The sequence below is a fragment of the Lissotriton vulgaris genome, chromosome 5 (genome assembly GCF_964263255.1).
Source record: "Lissotriton vulgaris chromosome 5, aLisVul1.2, whole genome shotgun sequence".
NCBI lineage: Eukaryota > Metazoa > Chordata > Amphibia > Caudata > Salamandridae > Lissotriton > Lissotriton vulgaris.
Genome location: NC_141693.1, coordinates 101,713,162 through 101,730,179, shown reverse-complemented (window position 1 = coordinate 101,730,179; position 17,018 = coordinate 101,713,162). Strand labels below are relative to the sequence as shown.

At 48.3% G+C, this 17,018-nt stretch overlaps 1 protein-coding gene across 1 annotated transcript in view; it reads left to right on the top strand.

Annotated features, from left to right (window-relative positions):
- The window catches only part of CNTRL (centriolin), an 857,679-nt gene that overhangs the window by 277,182 nt on the left and 563,479 nt on the right, over window positions 1-17,018 (top strand). The window contains exon 15 of the mRNA XM_086920986.1: window positions 2,230-2,364. Within this exon, the coding sequence (XP_086777112.1) occupies window positions 2,230-2,364 (135 nt within the window). The remainder of the gene's footprint in view (window positions 1-2,229; window positions 2,365-17,018) is intronic.

Genomic DNA, 17,018 nt, shown 5'->3' with positions numbered 1-17,018 from the left:
CCGTGCACGACGCCGGCTCCGAATCCGATTGTGGATCCATCGACGCCTGTGCTGCGGATAAGATCCAGGAGAGAGGCCCAGAGGGTCTTAGAAGAGGAAATGTATCGTGAGGAAATGGAAGAAGGTGAACTGCATGATTCAGATGAGTGCTTTGCTGAATTGAGAGAAGCCAGCGGCCTGGTCATTTCTCCTGAATGGGAGTTTTCTCCTGATTCTGATGCTCCTTCAAAAGCTGTAGCACCTTATCATGTGGTTGTTAAAAAGGCAGCTGAATTACTGGACATTCAACTTCCTACTATTGAGTTTAAGTCAAATGTATTAACGAAGGTTCATTCACCTTCCTCAGTTGTTGAGCCTCTATTCCCTTTCAATGAGGCAATTCTTGAGCCTGGACTGGAGGTTTGGCGAAAACCTCATTCTGCGCCTGCAGTTTCCAGGTCTATAGCAAGAAGACATAGGTTGGCTCCTGGTGACCCAGAGTTTTTATCGGCTCATCCTTCTCCAGAGAGCTTAGTAGTTCAGGCTGCATGCTCAAAGAGATCTTTGGGAGCATTCCCTCAAGTTCCAGCTGACAGGGAATCAAAGAGGCTTGATCATTCTGCCAAGAAGGTATTCTCCTCTGCAAGCATGGCATTGAAATCAACAAATGCTACAAGTTTGATGGGTAGATACATCCATGCTTTGATGGACTCATCTAAACAGTTGCTGCCTAAGCTGTCTGTGGAAGACAGTAAGAATTTTGAGGAGATTTTACAAGATACCCAGGCTGCTGCACGTCAAATCATTCAGAGTGGACTAGACACAGCTGACTCGGTGGCAAGGATCATGGGTTCTTCAGTGGCTACTAGAAGAAGTGCTTGGATATGTGGGCGTATTGCAGATTCATGCTCTTGTTTTATGTAAGAGAAGGTTTGGTACATTGCTTAATTTGTAAAATCATAAGTGCTCGTGCCCACGGCCGGCGCTATTAAAGATTGGGGTGTCAAGTACGAAGGTTGCGTAGTTGTGACGCCACCTCTTCCTCCTTAATGCACCAACAAAAACTCCTTGCCCCTTTATCTCACTCTTGCGGGTACAGTTTCATCCCTGCCGTTTCCCTTTGTCACTATTTTTCCATCTTTTTGGGGGTTTTCTTTCACATTCTAGATCAAAGGTTATTGAGGTAAAATAAGTGTTGGTGCCCCAACTCCACCCCCCTGCAAGCTCCAGCTCAAATAAAGCACTGGCTTGGTAGTCAAAGAGGACTGGGGCATAGAGAAGTTTTCTTCTATTAATGACTTAGATATGGAACTTATCTTGCATTTCAGAGGGATGTATAAGGTGGAGTAGTTAGGAGCTATGTGCCCCACAGTGAGTTTCTATCCAGCATTTTTTACCCTTGAATATTAGAATGGTCATCATTGTGGCTGTGGAAAATTCAAATGGAGATTTTTATGCTTTGCTGGGATTCTGCTGAGGACTCCTTGGCATTTTTGTGGCATTGTGGACTTAAGAATCTTTTGTGAGGACCTCACCATATGTGGATCACAAGCGACCATAAGGACTTCGGCGGCCTTCCTGGATGTTTTGAATAATGAATGATTCATGGGCTACTCTAATGCCCATACTAGTTGGTTACTTGGTCATGGGGAGAGGAGTTGGCCTAACGGCTGGTGCGGTCGTCATCGAATCTGGGGAAGTGGGTTCGAGTCTTGGCAACAACGCTGAACATCTTGTGATTCTGGGCAAATCACTTAATCTCCCCGTGAAAAAAAAAAAAAAAGTGTGTCCTCATGTAACGCAACTGGTGCTCTGATACACAATTCGGGGAAAGTTTTCACTATATAAAACTCCGTAAAAATAAAAAAACAAGCATTGGTATAGCCAATAGGTCTCGCTTTTGGGACCTTATAAGTATTTAGTTATGCAGCACAATATCGTTTGTGCAATAACATCAACTGTTGCATGGCTAAACACTTATAAGGTCCCAAAAGCGAGACCTATTCGCTATGCCAATGCTTGTTTTTGTCAGTATCCGGAATGAAAACATATTGAAAATGTATGCTATTGAAACAGTACATTGACAGGGAAGTTGGCCTACAGCAGTAGGTGTCTGAATTCGGAAAATTGATTTGTATTGTAAAATTCATCCCGGAGCTCTCCCTGTAGACTGCAAAGCCTTATAATTGATTTATGCTTATGTTAACATCTCACATCTGTTCATGAACGATTCATTTTATTTTTAAATAGATGGAACATTCAGCTCTTCAGTCTGAACTTGGGAAGGAAAGGCAGGCTTTGGAGAATGCCATCAGCAAAGCACAAGCCTCTGAAGAAAAAGAGATGGAAAACAGGGAACTGCTGGCACAGCTACAACAGCTGCAGGTGATAAAAACATTTGTGTGGGTATAGTTCATTATTAATGTACAGCTAACCCTTCAGGGAGGAGGGCAACCCGGATACCTACCTTTTACTTTAGTGGATAAACCTTGTCTGTCTAAAAGCAATTTGCAAAAACTATAATAAAAAAAAAGAAATCTAGTTTTTGAAACCTTGTTTGCACAATGAGGCTTGATTCTGAACCTGTTTTCGTTTTCCTTTATGTAAACTTTTTAACTTACTAACAGACTAATTCCTCCTAACATAAGGGAAATATTACATCCCCCCAGGTGGCCTATTCACAACAGGTGTCCTGAAAGTACCAAAGTTATACCAAGCTACTGCAAGAGCTTGGATGTGTTTTTTTAGGGGGTTTCAAATGTCGAAAACTTTACAGAATACCTTGGATCAAAAATAAGACCACCAACTTTCCACAAGACTCCCATGACGCTATTCAGGCTATGTCATTAGACATCTTGATTTGGCCTGGTATTGGCTAAACACCAACTTTAGTTTAGTCCCCATTATGGATGGAGACAGTTGTATTTTGCCATTTATAGATTCAACATGATAGGACCTTCTCTATGGCTAATATCCAAGGCTTTTGGCATTGGGATGTGACTAAAAACATCAACAGCAGCAATGTAGGAATACTTGATAACCTGCAGAAATGGATGGATATTACTAGTTGTAGTACATTTTGACCACAGCAGAGGTGATTCTAGTTTTGGTTTATAGTAGATAACCTTTTCCTGTAGAGTCGTGTCTTATGAAATCCCTCCCAGGCATAGATTGGATCTTGAAATAATTGCACAACCATCAGGGGGCATCACAGCCTGGGCAATGGAAGGTGTGCTCTATTAATGCTTATGGAGTAGCTCATGCTTGATGCCTCATTTCCTTTGTTTGTCTGCTACAGCTGCCAGGTATATAACTCTTAGCCGCTGATATTCTTTTTAATTTCCAAGCTGTTTTCCCAGATAATCCCCCAAGACTAATAAAGAATTTGAAAAGCAGATGTCTGTGACAGATCCGTACAGGTGCCATATGCAGTGGCTGGACGAGTCTCTGACATAGAGACATTCGTCGTGACTATCTTTGTAAACAAACACTGTTAACAAAGAGTGTTTTGAAGTGCTTTACTCTTGCACAACAGACATCAGCTGAATACAAGGGAACACTCCTTCAGCTGAGCCAGTGACTTCTGAAGAAAAGAGATCATGCTCCACTTCCCAGTGTAGTTTCCCCCACTACTCCAGGACCATTCTTCAACACGATTATAGAAGGAGCAGCAGGTCTGGCGCTGACTTTGTATGGTCCCTCAGGAGCGTGACAGGGGTGGATGAGGAACCACTTCTGATCTTGTAGATGCTTTTGCTGCTGTTTCTTTCCTCTTATGCTTGTTCAGCTTCTGGGAGGCTGCTCCTGTGCCCCACTATGCTCCTTCACTTGACAAGGATTAATAGAATTGTGCACTTTGACCACCTTGGGCACTGACTGACCTTCCATTGAATCATTTTTTGGGCCTCCACTGGAGTACACAATCAAATACAATTTGCTTTTAATTGTCCACAATGCCTACTGTAATAAAGACACATCGTATCTACAAACATTAAATCGTACAACATCCCCATCAAGCCACCTTTGAGTATCGATGCCCCTGATCCATTAATACTTATTTAGTTAACTGAAACACTGAGTCTGATTTGTGGAGTTTGCTAGGTAGCCTTTAAACACCTGCCTTTGCATTCTCTCCAACAGCAATATTTTTGTGCATTCAGGCATGACGTTCGACTCCTGGCAGAGGCAAATCTTCTAACTAGACCCTTTACTTATACCTTTCACATAATGACAATGGACGTTAGTTGGTTGAATCCATATACGCTTGAGAATAGATCACATTAGACCTTTGTGTCGAGGTAGTCTTCCTCATATACTACCTTGTTTTCCTTCAATCTCTGTCTGTCAAACCAATTCCATTACTCTGGGCATGAGTGCACACTGACCAAATTCTTGACCTATTTGTGAGAAACTCCACAGACATGGCTCTGCTTTGACCAGCTGAGAGATACTGGGTTTCGCTCAAACATACTCACCTTACCGGTTGGAACACTGTGAACTATATGTTCGTGGTATGTGTAGTTGTAGATGCACATGCTGTGTATACCCCTGGTATCTAGTGTTGGACTCGGATGCATACAACTTGTTTTTGTTCAAAGAAAGTCTTTCGAGGTATAGTGAGTCCTCCCTTATGCAGTATTGCGCATAAACATCAACTCTATAGTTAGACTGTTTTCTACAACCATCTTTTCTGATGTGCTTCGTCAAGGCTCAGAGTCAATGCCGTGAGGCAGACACAACCTCAACATCATCTCCTACGCCGACGACACCCAGCTGATCCTCTCCCTCACCAACGACCCCGCCACCGCCAGAGCCAACCTTCACGAAGGGATGAAAGAGGTAGCCGAATGGATGAAGAACAGCCGCCTGAAACTGAACTCGGACAAGACTGAAGTCCTCATCCTGGGATCCTCACCCTCCGCCTGGGACGACTCCTGGTGGCCCCCCGCCCTAGGCAGCGCACCCAAACCAACAGACCACGCACGCAACCTGGGCTTCATCCTGGACTCCTCCCTCTCCATGACCAGACAAGTCAACGCCGTCTCCTCGTCGTGCTTCAACATCCTGCGCATGCTACGTAAGATTTTCCGATGGATCCCCACCGAGACCAGGAAGACGGTCACTCAGGCCCTCGTCACCAGCCGTCTGGACTACGGCAACTCCATCTACGCCGGAACCACCGCCAAACTCCAGAAGAGACTCCAACGGATCCAGAACGCCTCAGCACGACTCATCCTGGACATCCCCCGTCGCAGCCACATCTCCGGACACCTGAGAGATCTGCACTGGCTCCCGGTCAACAAGAGAATCACCTTCCGTCTCCTCACCCACGCACACACAGCCCTACACAACCAAGGCCCAGGATACCTCAACAGCCGCCTCAACTTCTACGCTCCCAAACGCCAGCTTCGATCGACCGGCCACGCCCTCGCCGCCGTCCCCCGCATCCGAAGAGCCACCACAGGGGGACAGTCCTTCTCCTACCTCGCTGCCAAGACATGGAACTCCCTCCCGACCCACCTCCGCCTGCCCCAAGACCACCTCGCCTTCAGGAAGCAACTCAAGACCTGGCTGTTCGAGCAGTAGCGGACCCCCCTCCCCTTGCGCCTTGAGACCCTCTGGGTGAGAAGTACGCTATATAAATGCTTTGATTGATTGATTTGATTGATTGATTGTCAGGGCCACTCAAAAAAAATAATCTGCGCACCCATATTTTTCTATCAACACCGCTGTGGTCTACTATTTCTGTGCCAAGAGAGATCTCCTTGATCAGGGGCGGGCCTTATTCACCTCTGCTCACCTTTGGGAATGGTTGCAGTGTAATGTAAAAGACACCTTTCAGATACTGACCACAATGCCACTCCAGGCCCTTGTGGACAGACCAGCACACAGTCTGCAACCTGTGTCTTTCTCCAGAACACAACGAGGCTTCATGCTCCGCCTGCCTTGCGTTCAGGTCCAAGAAGACCATCTGGAATCGTCGGAACTGATTCCTCACACACGTGATGGAGCAAAGAAGGGGCGTGGAGATTGTAATTGTAACATGAACTTATATAGCGCAAAAACTGTCACCCTACGGGTATCCTGGCACTGCGACTTACCAAGTTGTCACTAAGCAGAACAGATAGCCTATTCGCTGATTTAGAGAGCTCATTTTACTCATCCCTATGGAAGAGCCACACCTTTAAGCTTTTTCTGAATGGGAGCAGAAATTTAATGTGTCTGATGTTCAGGGAAAGATCATTCCAAAGTCGTGAGGCTACTACACCAAATGCTCTACCACCTGTCCTGGTCTTCTTGAATATAGTGGTGGTTACCAGATTTGCACTGGAAGAACGAAGATTTCTCCCAGGAGTAAACTTGTAAACTTGTAAACTTGGGGATTTGTAGAGCGCAGTTGTTGCCCGAGGGCGTCCAAGCGCTGGGGGAGTTGTAAACCTGCAGTGCACATAAAGGAGACACAGAAGTGAGTTAGCAACCAGAAGTGAAAAGATGGGTTTTCAGTTGTTTTCGAAAAGAATTATGGTTCTGGGTGGCTCTGAGATGAAGTGGTAGAGCATTCCAAGCCTTAGCTGCGTTGTACATGAATGTTCTGCCGCCTGTTCTGGATCTCTTTCTCCTTGGGACAATTGCCAGAAGGGTCTGGCTCGACCGGAGATTCCGCTTCGGGATGTATTGGCAGATCAGGTTACGGGTGATGGTGGGACTCGTGTTCCAGAAGGCTTGGTGGGCTATGCATAGCGCCTTAAACAGAACCCTCTGTCGGATCTGTAGCCAGTGGAGGCTTATTAGGCAAGTCCTGACTGAGTGTCTGTGGGGGATTTTAAGTAAAAGGCGAGCAGCGCTGTTCTGAACAGTTTGCAGCCTACGCAGGGTGTATTCAGGTGCACCCAGGTAGAGTACGTTATTAAAATCAAGTCGGGAATGGATGAGTCCTTGGATGGCTGCCTGTTTGGCTTACAGGGGGAGGATGGGGAAGATTTTGTTTAATACCCTCAGAATGGAAAAACATGTAGCTGAGAGTTTAGTGGCTTGGGTGTTGAAGGAGAGTGAGCTGTCCAGCCACACTCCAAGACTTTTGATTGCATTTTTTGGGGTTGGTGGCGGTCCCAAGCTGGAGGGCCAAAGGGAGGGGGGGAAAGCTGGTTTTGAGGGTCCAAGGAGCATTAGCTCGGTTTTGTCTCCGTTTAGTTTAAGGGCTGATGCCGTCATCCAGCTCCTCACATCCTCTAGGCATTCTCTGAGCCCACCTGACGCTGTTCGAGATGATTCTTGCGCCAGTGAGACCACCAGCTGTGTGTCGTCCGCATATGAGATGATGTTAACTCCAAAAGGGCGGACGACGCTGGCCAGTGGTCTCATATATAGGTTGAACAAGGCCGGGCTCAGAGAGGAGCCCTGAGGAACTCCACAATTTAGTGGTCTGCTAGAGGAGACTGAATCACCGTCAAAAACCCTGAAAGACCTGTTCCTCAAGAAGGATTCAAACCAGGCCCAGGCTCCATCCACAATTCCTACACTAGACAGGCGGCTTAATAGGGTGTCATGACACACTGTGTCGAAGGCCGCGCTTAGATCAAGGAGGATCACTGCCACTGATCCTCCCAGATCCAAGATTTTTCGCGTTTCCTCTACGACCATGAGGAGCGCAGTTTCTGTCCCGTGCTTGGGTCTGAAACCCGTCTGGGTGGGATCCAGTATATGGTGGTCTTCAAGATAGGACACCAGCTGTTGGTTTACTTATTTCTCCAATACCTTGCTCAACCAAGGGAGAAGAGAGATAGGGCGATAATTCGCCAAATCAGACGGGTCCAGATTGGGTTTTTTGATCAGAGACCTGACCATGGCACGTTTTCGCTCGGGTGGGACAGTGCCAGAGGAGATGGAAGAGTTTAGAACCTCTTTGATGACAGGCAGGGTAGTATGGGATGCTGCCATTAGGATGTCCGGAGGGGCAGGGTCGGACGGGGAGCTGATTTAACACTGAGGGCCAGTGATTGTAAAGTCGAGAGATCTAGCGGGGGGAAGTGTGTTAACTTATGAGGGGACGGGGGAGGTGGTGGGTTGGAGGGGTTTTTAGGTTGAGTGGGTGGGTCAGTGTTTGAAGAAGAAAAGGTTGAATAGATTTTGTTTATTTTCTGGTAGAAGAATTCGGCGATGTCGTCACATTGGGTGACCGATTTCTCGACATGGGCTGTTGGGGGAGGGTTGGTTAGTTTTTTAATGATTTGGAAGATCTCTTTAGGTTTTGATTTAGCATTCAGAATCTTTTCAGCGAAGAAGGTTGATTGTGCTGTTTTTATTTGGGATTTGTACTCTTTTAGGGTTGCGCGGTAATGATTTTTGTTCTCTATTGATCGGTCTAAACGCCAGCGTCTTTCCGCTCTTCTACAGAGGCGCTTTTTTTCTCCGAGGAATTGGGTGTACCACGGGGCGCTTTTCTGAGGCCGCTTCAGTACAGTTTTGCTCATTGGGAGCATACAATCCAGAGTTTGGGAGATCCAGTTGGAGTATGCCTGATTTGCTGAGGCGGGGTCGTCCTGGATTTCTGGTTGTGAGTTGGCCAGTTTAATGCACCATTTATCCACCTCAAGGCGCGCCCAGGCCCGCCTGAGTTTGGTGGTGGGAGCCGAAGGAGAGGGTTTGAGTGTGGTCCATTTAAAGGGGATTAAGAAATGGTCCGTCCATGGTAGGGTGATGCCTGGGTCCACTGTGATTTCAGGGCAGTTTGAGAAGATTGGGTCTAGTAAATGACCTTTTTCGTGGGTGGGAGAAGGGACACATTGAGTTAATTGTAGAGCTGCGAAGTCATCTAGTAGGATAGCAGCTGCATGATCAGAGGGGGAATCGAAGTGTAGGTTTAAATCACCTAACACGGTGTAGCTAGAAGAGGTGCTGACCCTACTAGCTGCATTTGAAGGAAGGGATAGAAGGAATTGCTTCGGAAGGCCGGGCGGACGATAGATGAGAGTGCCTGAAAAACAGATGTTGGGAGAAAGGTTGATGTTAAAGCCTAGGCTCTCGCAGTCCGCGATGGACTCCGGGGAGAGGCGGCAGAGGTATTGTTCTTTAAAAATGATAGCGAGGCCTCCTCCTCTCCCTTTTAGCCGGTCTTGCCGCATTATTTGGTAGCCGGTTGGGAGGGACTCCACTATCGCAGGGTTAGATTCGCTAGTGAGCCAGGTTTCCGTAAGGAAAAGCAAGTCCGGGGTGGGCTCTTCTATCAATATGGCCATTTCTGTGCTGTGTTTGGGCAGCGAGCGACAGTTTAGCAGGAGCATTTTGAATTCCTGCGTAGCAGTAGTGCTCAGGTGAGGTTTAAGAGGCGCAGAGCAGGTAGGGCAGATGGAAGGAAGGTCTGTGGCATGGAGGGAGTGCCGCGGGCATGCGGTGGTCGTAGGCCTTAGTTGGAGTAGGTGATCTGAGGAGTAGCGTATAAGTGCTGGCTGGTGGGGGGTGGGGGGTATACCAGGTGTATTTATCCTGCATGGGCTTTGGACCCAAACCATGTACTGCTCTAAACACAGTACAGAGGGATTTGAATTGGATTCTCTCATTGATGGATAACCAGTGGAGGTCTTTTAAAGCTCAGGTCGTTGAGAACCTGCGCTGACTATTTAATGCCAATTTGGCTGCTATGGTCTGGATCCTCTGCAGCTTCATTAGCACTGGTTGTGGTGCTCCCAAGTACAGAGAGTTGCAGTAGTCCAGTCTACTTAAAATTATACTCCTCACTTCTAGGGGTCTAGTAGCACTGGGCAGTGGTGTGAGAATCTGACGTAGTGCTCTTATCAGGGAGAAGCAAATACTAACTGTTTTATTGACTTGTGACTCCATTTGAAGGTTATCATCCATTAAAACCCCCAGGTTATGTACTGTTCTTACTGGAACCAGTGGTTTGGCCATAGGGGTGAGTCTGAACTCCGATGGCAAAAGCTTGGTCATTTTGGCCGTTGAGCAGTATACTACCTCTGTTTTATCTCCATTGAATTGTAAAGAGTTAGCCCTGAGCCAGTTAGGGGTGTGATACATGCACTCCTGGAATTTGTCTATGGATACTGCTTGATTTCCTTCCAGGGAAAACACCAATTGTGTGTCGTCCACATAATTTTTAGATCGATTCCAAAGGATGCGATAATTGCGATCAGAGGGTGCAGATAGATGTTGAATAGAATAGGGCTTATTGCAGAGCCCTGTGGCACCCCGTGTTGCAGCGGGGTCTTTGGAGATGTGAACGGTGAGATGGTCACTACCTGTTGTCTGTCCGTCAAATATGATTGCAGCCACTTCAGTGCCCGTCCTTTCACTCATATGTTCTCTAGCCTTTCCAGCAGTATGTTGTGATTCACTGTGTCGAATGCGGCCGACATATCCAGTAACACTAGTATGGACGGATTGCCATTGTCGGCTCACATTGTCAGGTTATAAAGTACAGTCACTAGGGCTAGATCCCTGATATCTTCGGGAAAGATGCCAAACAGGAGGAAACAGAAAAGGAAATAGATGCTGGGTGAGTAACAGCGTTCAGCTTGGAACCAAAGACGATATCTGAGTCAGAAGACGTAGATACGCAACCGGCTTTGACACAGCAATATGGCGGCCATGCAGTGAGCACCGCACCAGACCAAGGCACTCGCCGCCCCTCTGGCAGCCCTTCTTCTAGCCCTCATGGTCAGTTGACTGGATCACCACTGCTTTCGAGCTACCAGTGACGGCTCCTTGCGGAGGAGCATTGCCCTCACTGCTTTTTTGCAGTGAAAGACAGAAAAAATTGAAAGATAATAACTTGCATTATTATCATTTTATGTTCTCCTGCTTCCGCTCACAGCTTTGCATGAGGGGGCAGGGGAGGAGTGGTAGCACCCTCCTAAATTGACTGCTTGGACAGCCCTCTCGGCCGCCCAAAACAGTCTTGCGCACTTTGCATGTTCTCCATGCAGGCTGCATTACAGCCTGTGTGGAGAACATGTCTAGGCCTCCAGTCAGCGTCTCAAACGGTGCTCATACCAATCTCAATGTTGCTAACGCAGCGTTGTGATTAGCTGACTTAGAGCCTGGATGTGCTTCCTGAGGCCAAGCGAGGAAGGACTACAGAGGAGAGACAGGCAAGAAAGCGTTGAAAAGGTATGTTTTTAATTACATTTCAGATCCAAAGCTTTGGAGTCAACATCGCGGCCTACTCCAGCATCGATTAAGCACTCCAAAAGCAAGCCCTCCTCGACGTCAACAATATCTTCGAACCTGAGAGACACTTTGGAGCCGAAACACCCATCGGCACCGAAAACCTCTTCTAGCTCCAGGTTAAGCTTGACTCTAAAACCCGCATCGGAGTTGAAACAGGCTCTGTCCGGGAAATAGACTTCGGAGCCGAAACACTAATCGGGGTCAACAATAACTCCAAAGTCCAGACAGCCTGCGCAATACAGTCGTCCCTCTACAGCAGACTCAGAAGTACAGCAGCCTATACTTGAACATCTGCAGGAGGAGCTGGACTGTTGCCAACGATGCCTGAGGTTTCATCCTCATATGGACAAATTGTCACCAAGCCTCTACTTCAGGTCCAGCAGACTCTTCCTCGAAAAGGCAAGTCACCTTTGATAAACAAATAACAATGGAGATATGACAGGGGTACAAGCCCACTACCCCAACCACCTGCTTACCCCACGCTGCCACCGACACCTCCTCCTCTACCCAATCCTCTGCCACAACCGTCGCCACCACCACCTCCTCGTCCCCCGCCACCACATCACAACAACACCCATCACCATAGGGCTTTTACTAAGGGGAAGGGAGGCCCCCCTAATTAGATTTTGATGATGAGCTCTATTCCCAGGATCCACAGGATGATCCATGTGAGGACTATGCGGTGGTACCTCAGGGACCCAATGATTCAGACTTGCACCGAGCAAAGCCTTCTCTTATCTGATGAGGTTATTAAAAAGGGCAGCTCATTTCTACAAGGTAGAACTTCATTCTGTACAAGAAGAGGAGGACTTCTTGTTAGAAACCTTTTCACATTCACAAGGAGCCACCCAGTTTCTGCCAATGCTTAAAGACATGCTTGAGTCAATGCAGGAAGTTCAATGAACCCAGAGGCCAGAAGGACAGAGTGGTTACACAAAGGGTACAAAATACAAGCCTTGCCTCGGACCCACCATAAATTACTGGTCCGCTCCCCCGATATTTCCTGGTGGTCCATGCTGCATGTAAAAGAGCTGATAGTCAAGGTACCGGGGATGCCGGGCCTCCGGATATGGAGAGCAAAAAATATGATGCAGCAGGGAAAAGAGTGCAGCATAATCTGCAACTAATTGGTGAATTGCCAATTCCGTTAGGCTCTTGGCACAGTATGATCGTGCCCTCTGGGATGAGATGGGAAAGCTTATACAGCAACTACCAGACCAATACAAACAGAGATCGCCGGTAATAGTATTAGAAGGCCAAACCATCTCTAAAACATTCACTAGGTGTGCCCAAGAGGGGTTAACTACAGTATCCTTATTAGGAGGCATGCCTGGCTTCAAATCTCTGAAATTAAGCCAGAAGTTCTACAGCATGTGATCAACTTACTGTTAGATGGAGAACATCTATTTTTGCCCTCAAGTTGATCAGATGCTGGAGAAAATCAAAAAATATTCTGAGACTGCCAAGGCAATGGGAGCTTTCAATCAATCAATACATTTATAGAGCGCGCCACTCACCCGCGAGGGTCTCAAGGCGCTGAAGGGAGAGGGGGGGGGGGTCGCTACTGCTCGAATAGCTAGGTCTTGAGGTGTTTCCTGAAGGTGAGATGGTCCTGGGTCTGTCGTAGGTGTGCGGGGAGGGAGTTCCATGTCTTGGCTGCCAGGTAGGAGAACGACCTTCCTCCGGTGGTGGCTCTGCGGATCTGTGGGACGGTTCCAAGGGCGAGGCTGGCGGAGCGGAGCTGGCGGGTAGGAGAGTAGAACGAGAGGAGGTTGTTGAGGTATTCGGGGCCCATGTCGTGGAGTGCTTTGTGTGCGTGGGTGAGGAGCCTGAACGTGATCCTCTTGCTGACAGGGAGCCAGTGCAGGTTTTTCAAGTGGGCCGATATGTGGCTGTGGCGAGGGATGTTGAGGATGAGTCGTGCGGAGGCGTTCTGTATGCGTTGAAGTCGTTTCTGAAGTTTCGCTGTGGTTCCTACGTAAAGGGCGTTCCCATAGTCCAGTTGGCTGGTGACGAGGGCCTGCGTGACCGTCTTTCTGGTTTCTGTGGGGATCCACCGGAAGATCTTTCGGAGCATGCGCAGAGTGTTGAAGCAGGAGGATGAGATGGCGTTGACTTGTTTGGTCATTGTGAGCGAGGAGTCCAGGATGAATCCTAGGTTGCATGCGTGGTCTGTGGGTGACGGTGCGGTGCCCAGCGCTGTGGGCCACCAGGAGTCGTCCCAGGCGGATGGGGATTGTCCGAGGATGAGGACCTCCGTTTTGTCTGAGTTCAGTTTCAGCCGGCTGAGCTTCATCCATTTCGCGACGTCCTTCATTCCTTCCTGGAGGTTGGTTTTGGCGGTGATTGGGTCTTTGGTGAGGGAGAGTATCAGCTGGGTGTCGTCGGCGTAGGAGATGATGTTGAGGTTGTGTTTGCGTGCGATGGCGGCGAGGGGGCTCATGTAGATAGTGAAGAGGGTTGGGCTGAGCGAGGAGCCTTGGGGTACGCTGCAGATGATCTTGGTGGCCGTGGAGCGGAACGGCGGGAGGCGGACTCTCTGGGTTCTGTTGGAGAGGAACGAGGTGATCCAGTCTAGCGCCTTTCCTTGGATCCCAGTGTTGTAGAGGCGGGTTATTTGGGTGCGGTGGCAGACGGTATCAAAGGCGGCTGAGAGGTCTAGAAGGATGAGGGCGGTTGTCTCCCCGTTGTCCATCAGGGTCCTGATGTCAGCGGTGGCTGCGATGAGGGCTGTCTCGGTGCTGTGGTTGGCTCGAAATCCGGATTGGGATGGGTCAAGCGAGTTGTTTGCCTCGAGGAATGCAGTCAGCTGTTTATTGACGTTCTTCTCGATGACTTTAGCCGGGAAGGGAAGCAGAGAGATGGGGCGGAAGTTCTTGAGGTCTTTAGGGTCAGCTGTGGGTTTTTTCAGAAGGGCGTTGATCTCTGCGTGCTTCCAGCTATCTGGGAAGGTGGCTGATGCGAAAGAGTTGTTTATGACGTTCCGGAGGTGGGGTGCGAAGATGGTGTCTGCTTTGTTGTAGATGTGGTGGGGGCATGGGTCAGAGGGAGATCCGAAGTGGATGGTGTTCATGACGTGGGTGGTGTCTTCTGTGCTGATGGGGGTCCAGTTGTTTAGGGTGGTGATGGGGGTCGTTGGTTTGGAGACTGGAGGCGGAGTCTGGGCGTCAAAGCTGTTGTGTATATCTGCGATCTTGTGGTAGAAGAACATGGCGAGGGAGTTGCAGAGGTCTTGTGATGGTGTGATGTCGTTGTTGCTGGCGTTGGGGTTGGAGAGCTCTTTTACGATGCTGAAGAGTTCCTTGCTGTTGTGGGTGTTGTTGTCCAGCCGCTCTTTGAACGATGTCCTTTTGGTGGTGCGGATCAGCTGGTGTTATTTGCGAGTGGCGTTCTTGAGGGCTGTCATGTTTTCTGTCGTCCGTTCTTTACAATCTCCATCGCAACCTGTTTTCGTCACAGCACCACATTCCTCTTCTCAAAGGCAGCAGCAGAATGCCCCTACCAAACAGTGACTCCCTTTACCTACCTCCCTCCCGACCGCACAACACCTGCCAGGGGAAGATTGTAGGGGTTCCTACCACAATGGCACAACATCACTTCCGACCAGGGGTCCTAGATATTGTGAAACATTAGTATATCCTGGATATCACTGCAACACAGCCAAGCATGCCACCACAACCACACTCCCTCGCTCCCTCAACATCTGCACCTTCTCAAGAGGACTTAAAGGCTCTATTAAAAAAGGAGCCATAGAGCCTGTGCCATGCCACCACAGAAACAAGGGGGTGTTCACTGTGTTTCCTCATCCCCAAAAAGGACTGAGGTCCATCCTACACTTATGGCCTCTCAACAAGTACATCAAATCAGAGCATTTGAACATGGTTCCAAGATGTCATTATGCTCCTAAGACAAGGCAATTTGATCAACCTGGATTTAAAGGAAGCCTACTTTCACATTGTAGGAAAGTGACTCTTTTAAGCATGGTCACCCCCACTTTTTGCCCACTGATACTGATGCTTTTGATTGTAAGTACACAGGGCCCCTGGTAACCAGGTCCTAGTGCCAGTGCTACACAGCGGTCCTACACAGGCTGCAGATGGTCCAGCATGCAGCCGCCCGCTTAGTGCTTAGATGGCCCAGGAAGTCCTCTGCCTCTGCAGCGTTGGATGCTCTCCATTGGCTACCTATTCACAAGCGCATCTTGTTTAAAATACTAGTCATCACCTTTAAGGCCTTTCATTCTCAAGGCCCTAAATATCTCCAGAAAGGTTTCAGTCGCTACTGTCCATCACAAAACCTCAGATCCTCAAACGCGAATGTGCTTACCATCCCCGAGTTTAGACTTACTACCAAGGGAGGGAAATCCTTGGCAGTGATTGGGTCCAGGGCCTGGAACAAACTCCCCTCCCAACTACGTCAAATCCCTTCTGAAACACGTTTCAGAAAATTACTTAAGACCTGGTTATATAGTCTTACGGACACAGCGTGCAAAGCGTTAGTGTGAGTGTTGGACCCCATGGACAAGTGCAGTTTTTGATCAGCTTTTTCATCTGTTCTGGTCTTTAGCGCCAAGATGCTCCTTGGAGTGATAGGTGCGCTATAGAAATGTTTCTTTACATTCCATTACAATACATTACAGTGCTGTTTCCCCAAAAAGATACATATGTTTAACCTACCCCAATTGGCAAGGACTTTAGCCCCTTGTAAGACCCTGTTAAATGGTACACACGTCATGGGTACTAAAGAGGGTTCCTATGGGCTGCAGCATGTATTATGCCACCCAAAGCACCCACACACAAACTGCATTCCCGAGTTCCACTGCAAGATGTGTGAAGTGGTGCAAGCCATTCTGAAAACATGACATTGCACATACCCTGTGTGCAATGCCCACACACACTGCATGTATTATATGTAAGTCACCCTAGAGCAGGCATTTAGAACTTTAAAGCAGGGTGCATTATATTACATGTGAGGGCACATCTAAATGAGCATATGTTCCCCAGTGATGCATAGTTCCATTGCTAGCAGCCTGGTGCAGGGAAGCGCAGGCTAGTCATTGCAAGTGTTCAGAAAGAGATTTTAAGAACATTTACTGGGCACTGGTCATTACGAGTTGCCCAGCTACATGATGGCCTCACTGAAAGTAATGGTGTTTGGTATCAAACATCTCATCTTAATAAATCCTTACTGATGTCAGTATCAGATTTATGAAGACATGCACCTAAAGGGCACCTTAGAGGTGTCACTTAGTGTGTTGGCTGACTGGTATCTTCCAGCCTGCCACCACAGACAGGTTTCTTTCTGAAACGCTCTCTGAGGTCAGGAACAAGGCCTGCTCAGCGATAGATGATCCCACCTCCACCAGCAGGATGGCTAGTGTTTTAGCATATCCAGGCCAGAGGCGTCAAAGCCTCTGCCGCATTTGATACGCAACCCGACTTCCCTCCAGACCTGGGGACGACCCCGAGGCCCATTTGGCACTAGAGCGGGTGGGAAATTAGATATTCAGGAGGCATGTTTCACTCACAGGATAGTCACACCCCTAAGGTGGGCTACCTGAATTGAACAGCCAGAGAAGGGTTTCACCATCTTGTTTTTGGTGAAAATAGAGACTTCTGGGTCAGGACGGGATCATATAGCACCACTGCACCCAAGCCCCATGCCAGAGTTTACAACTTCTGACTGGGTCCCCTTGGCCTAGGGGTCCCTCTGACCTGAGCCCAACTTTGGGTTTAGCCAGACTTGTCCCCAGGTTCCCCATTGCAGCCTTTGTGCTAAGACACATTGACATCTCTAGTGCGGAAGGCTACCATCCCGACCATCACCTCTGCACCCGGACACACCACAGCAGGTAA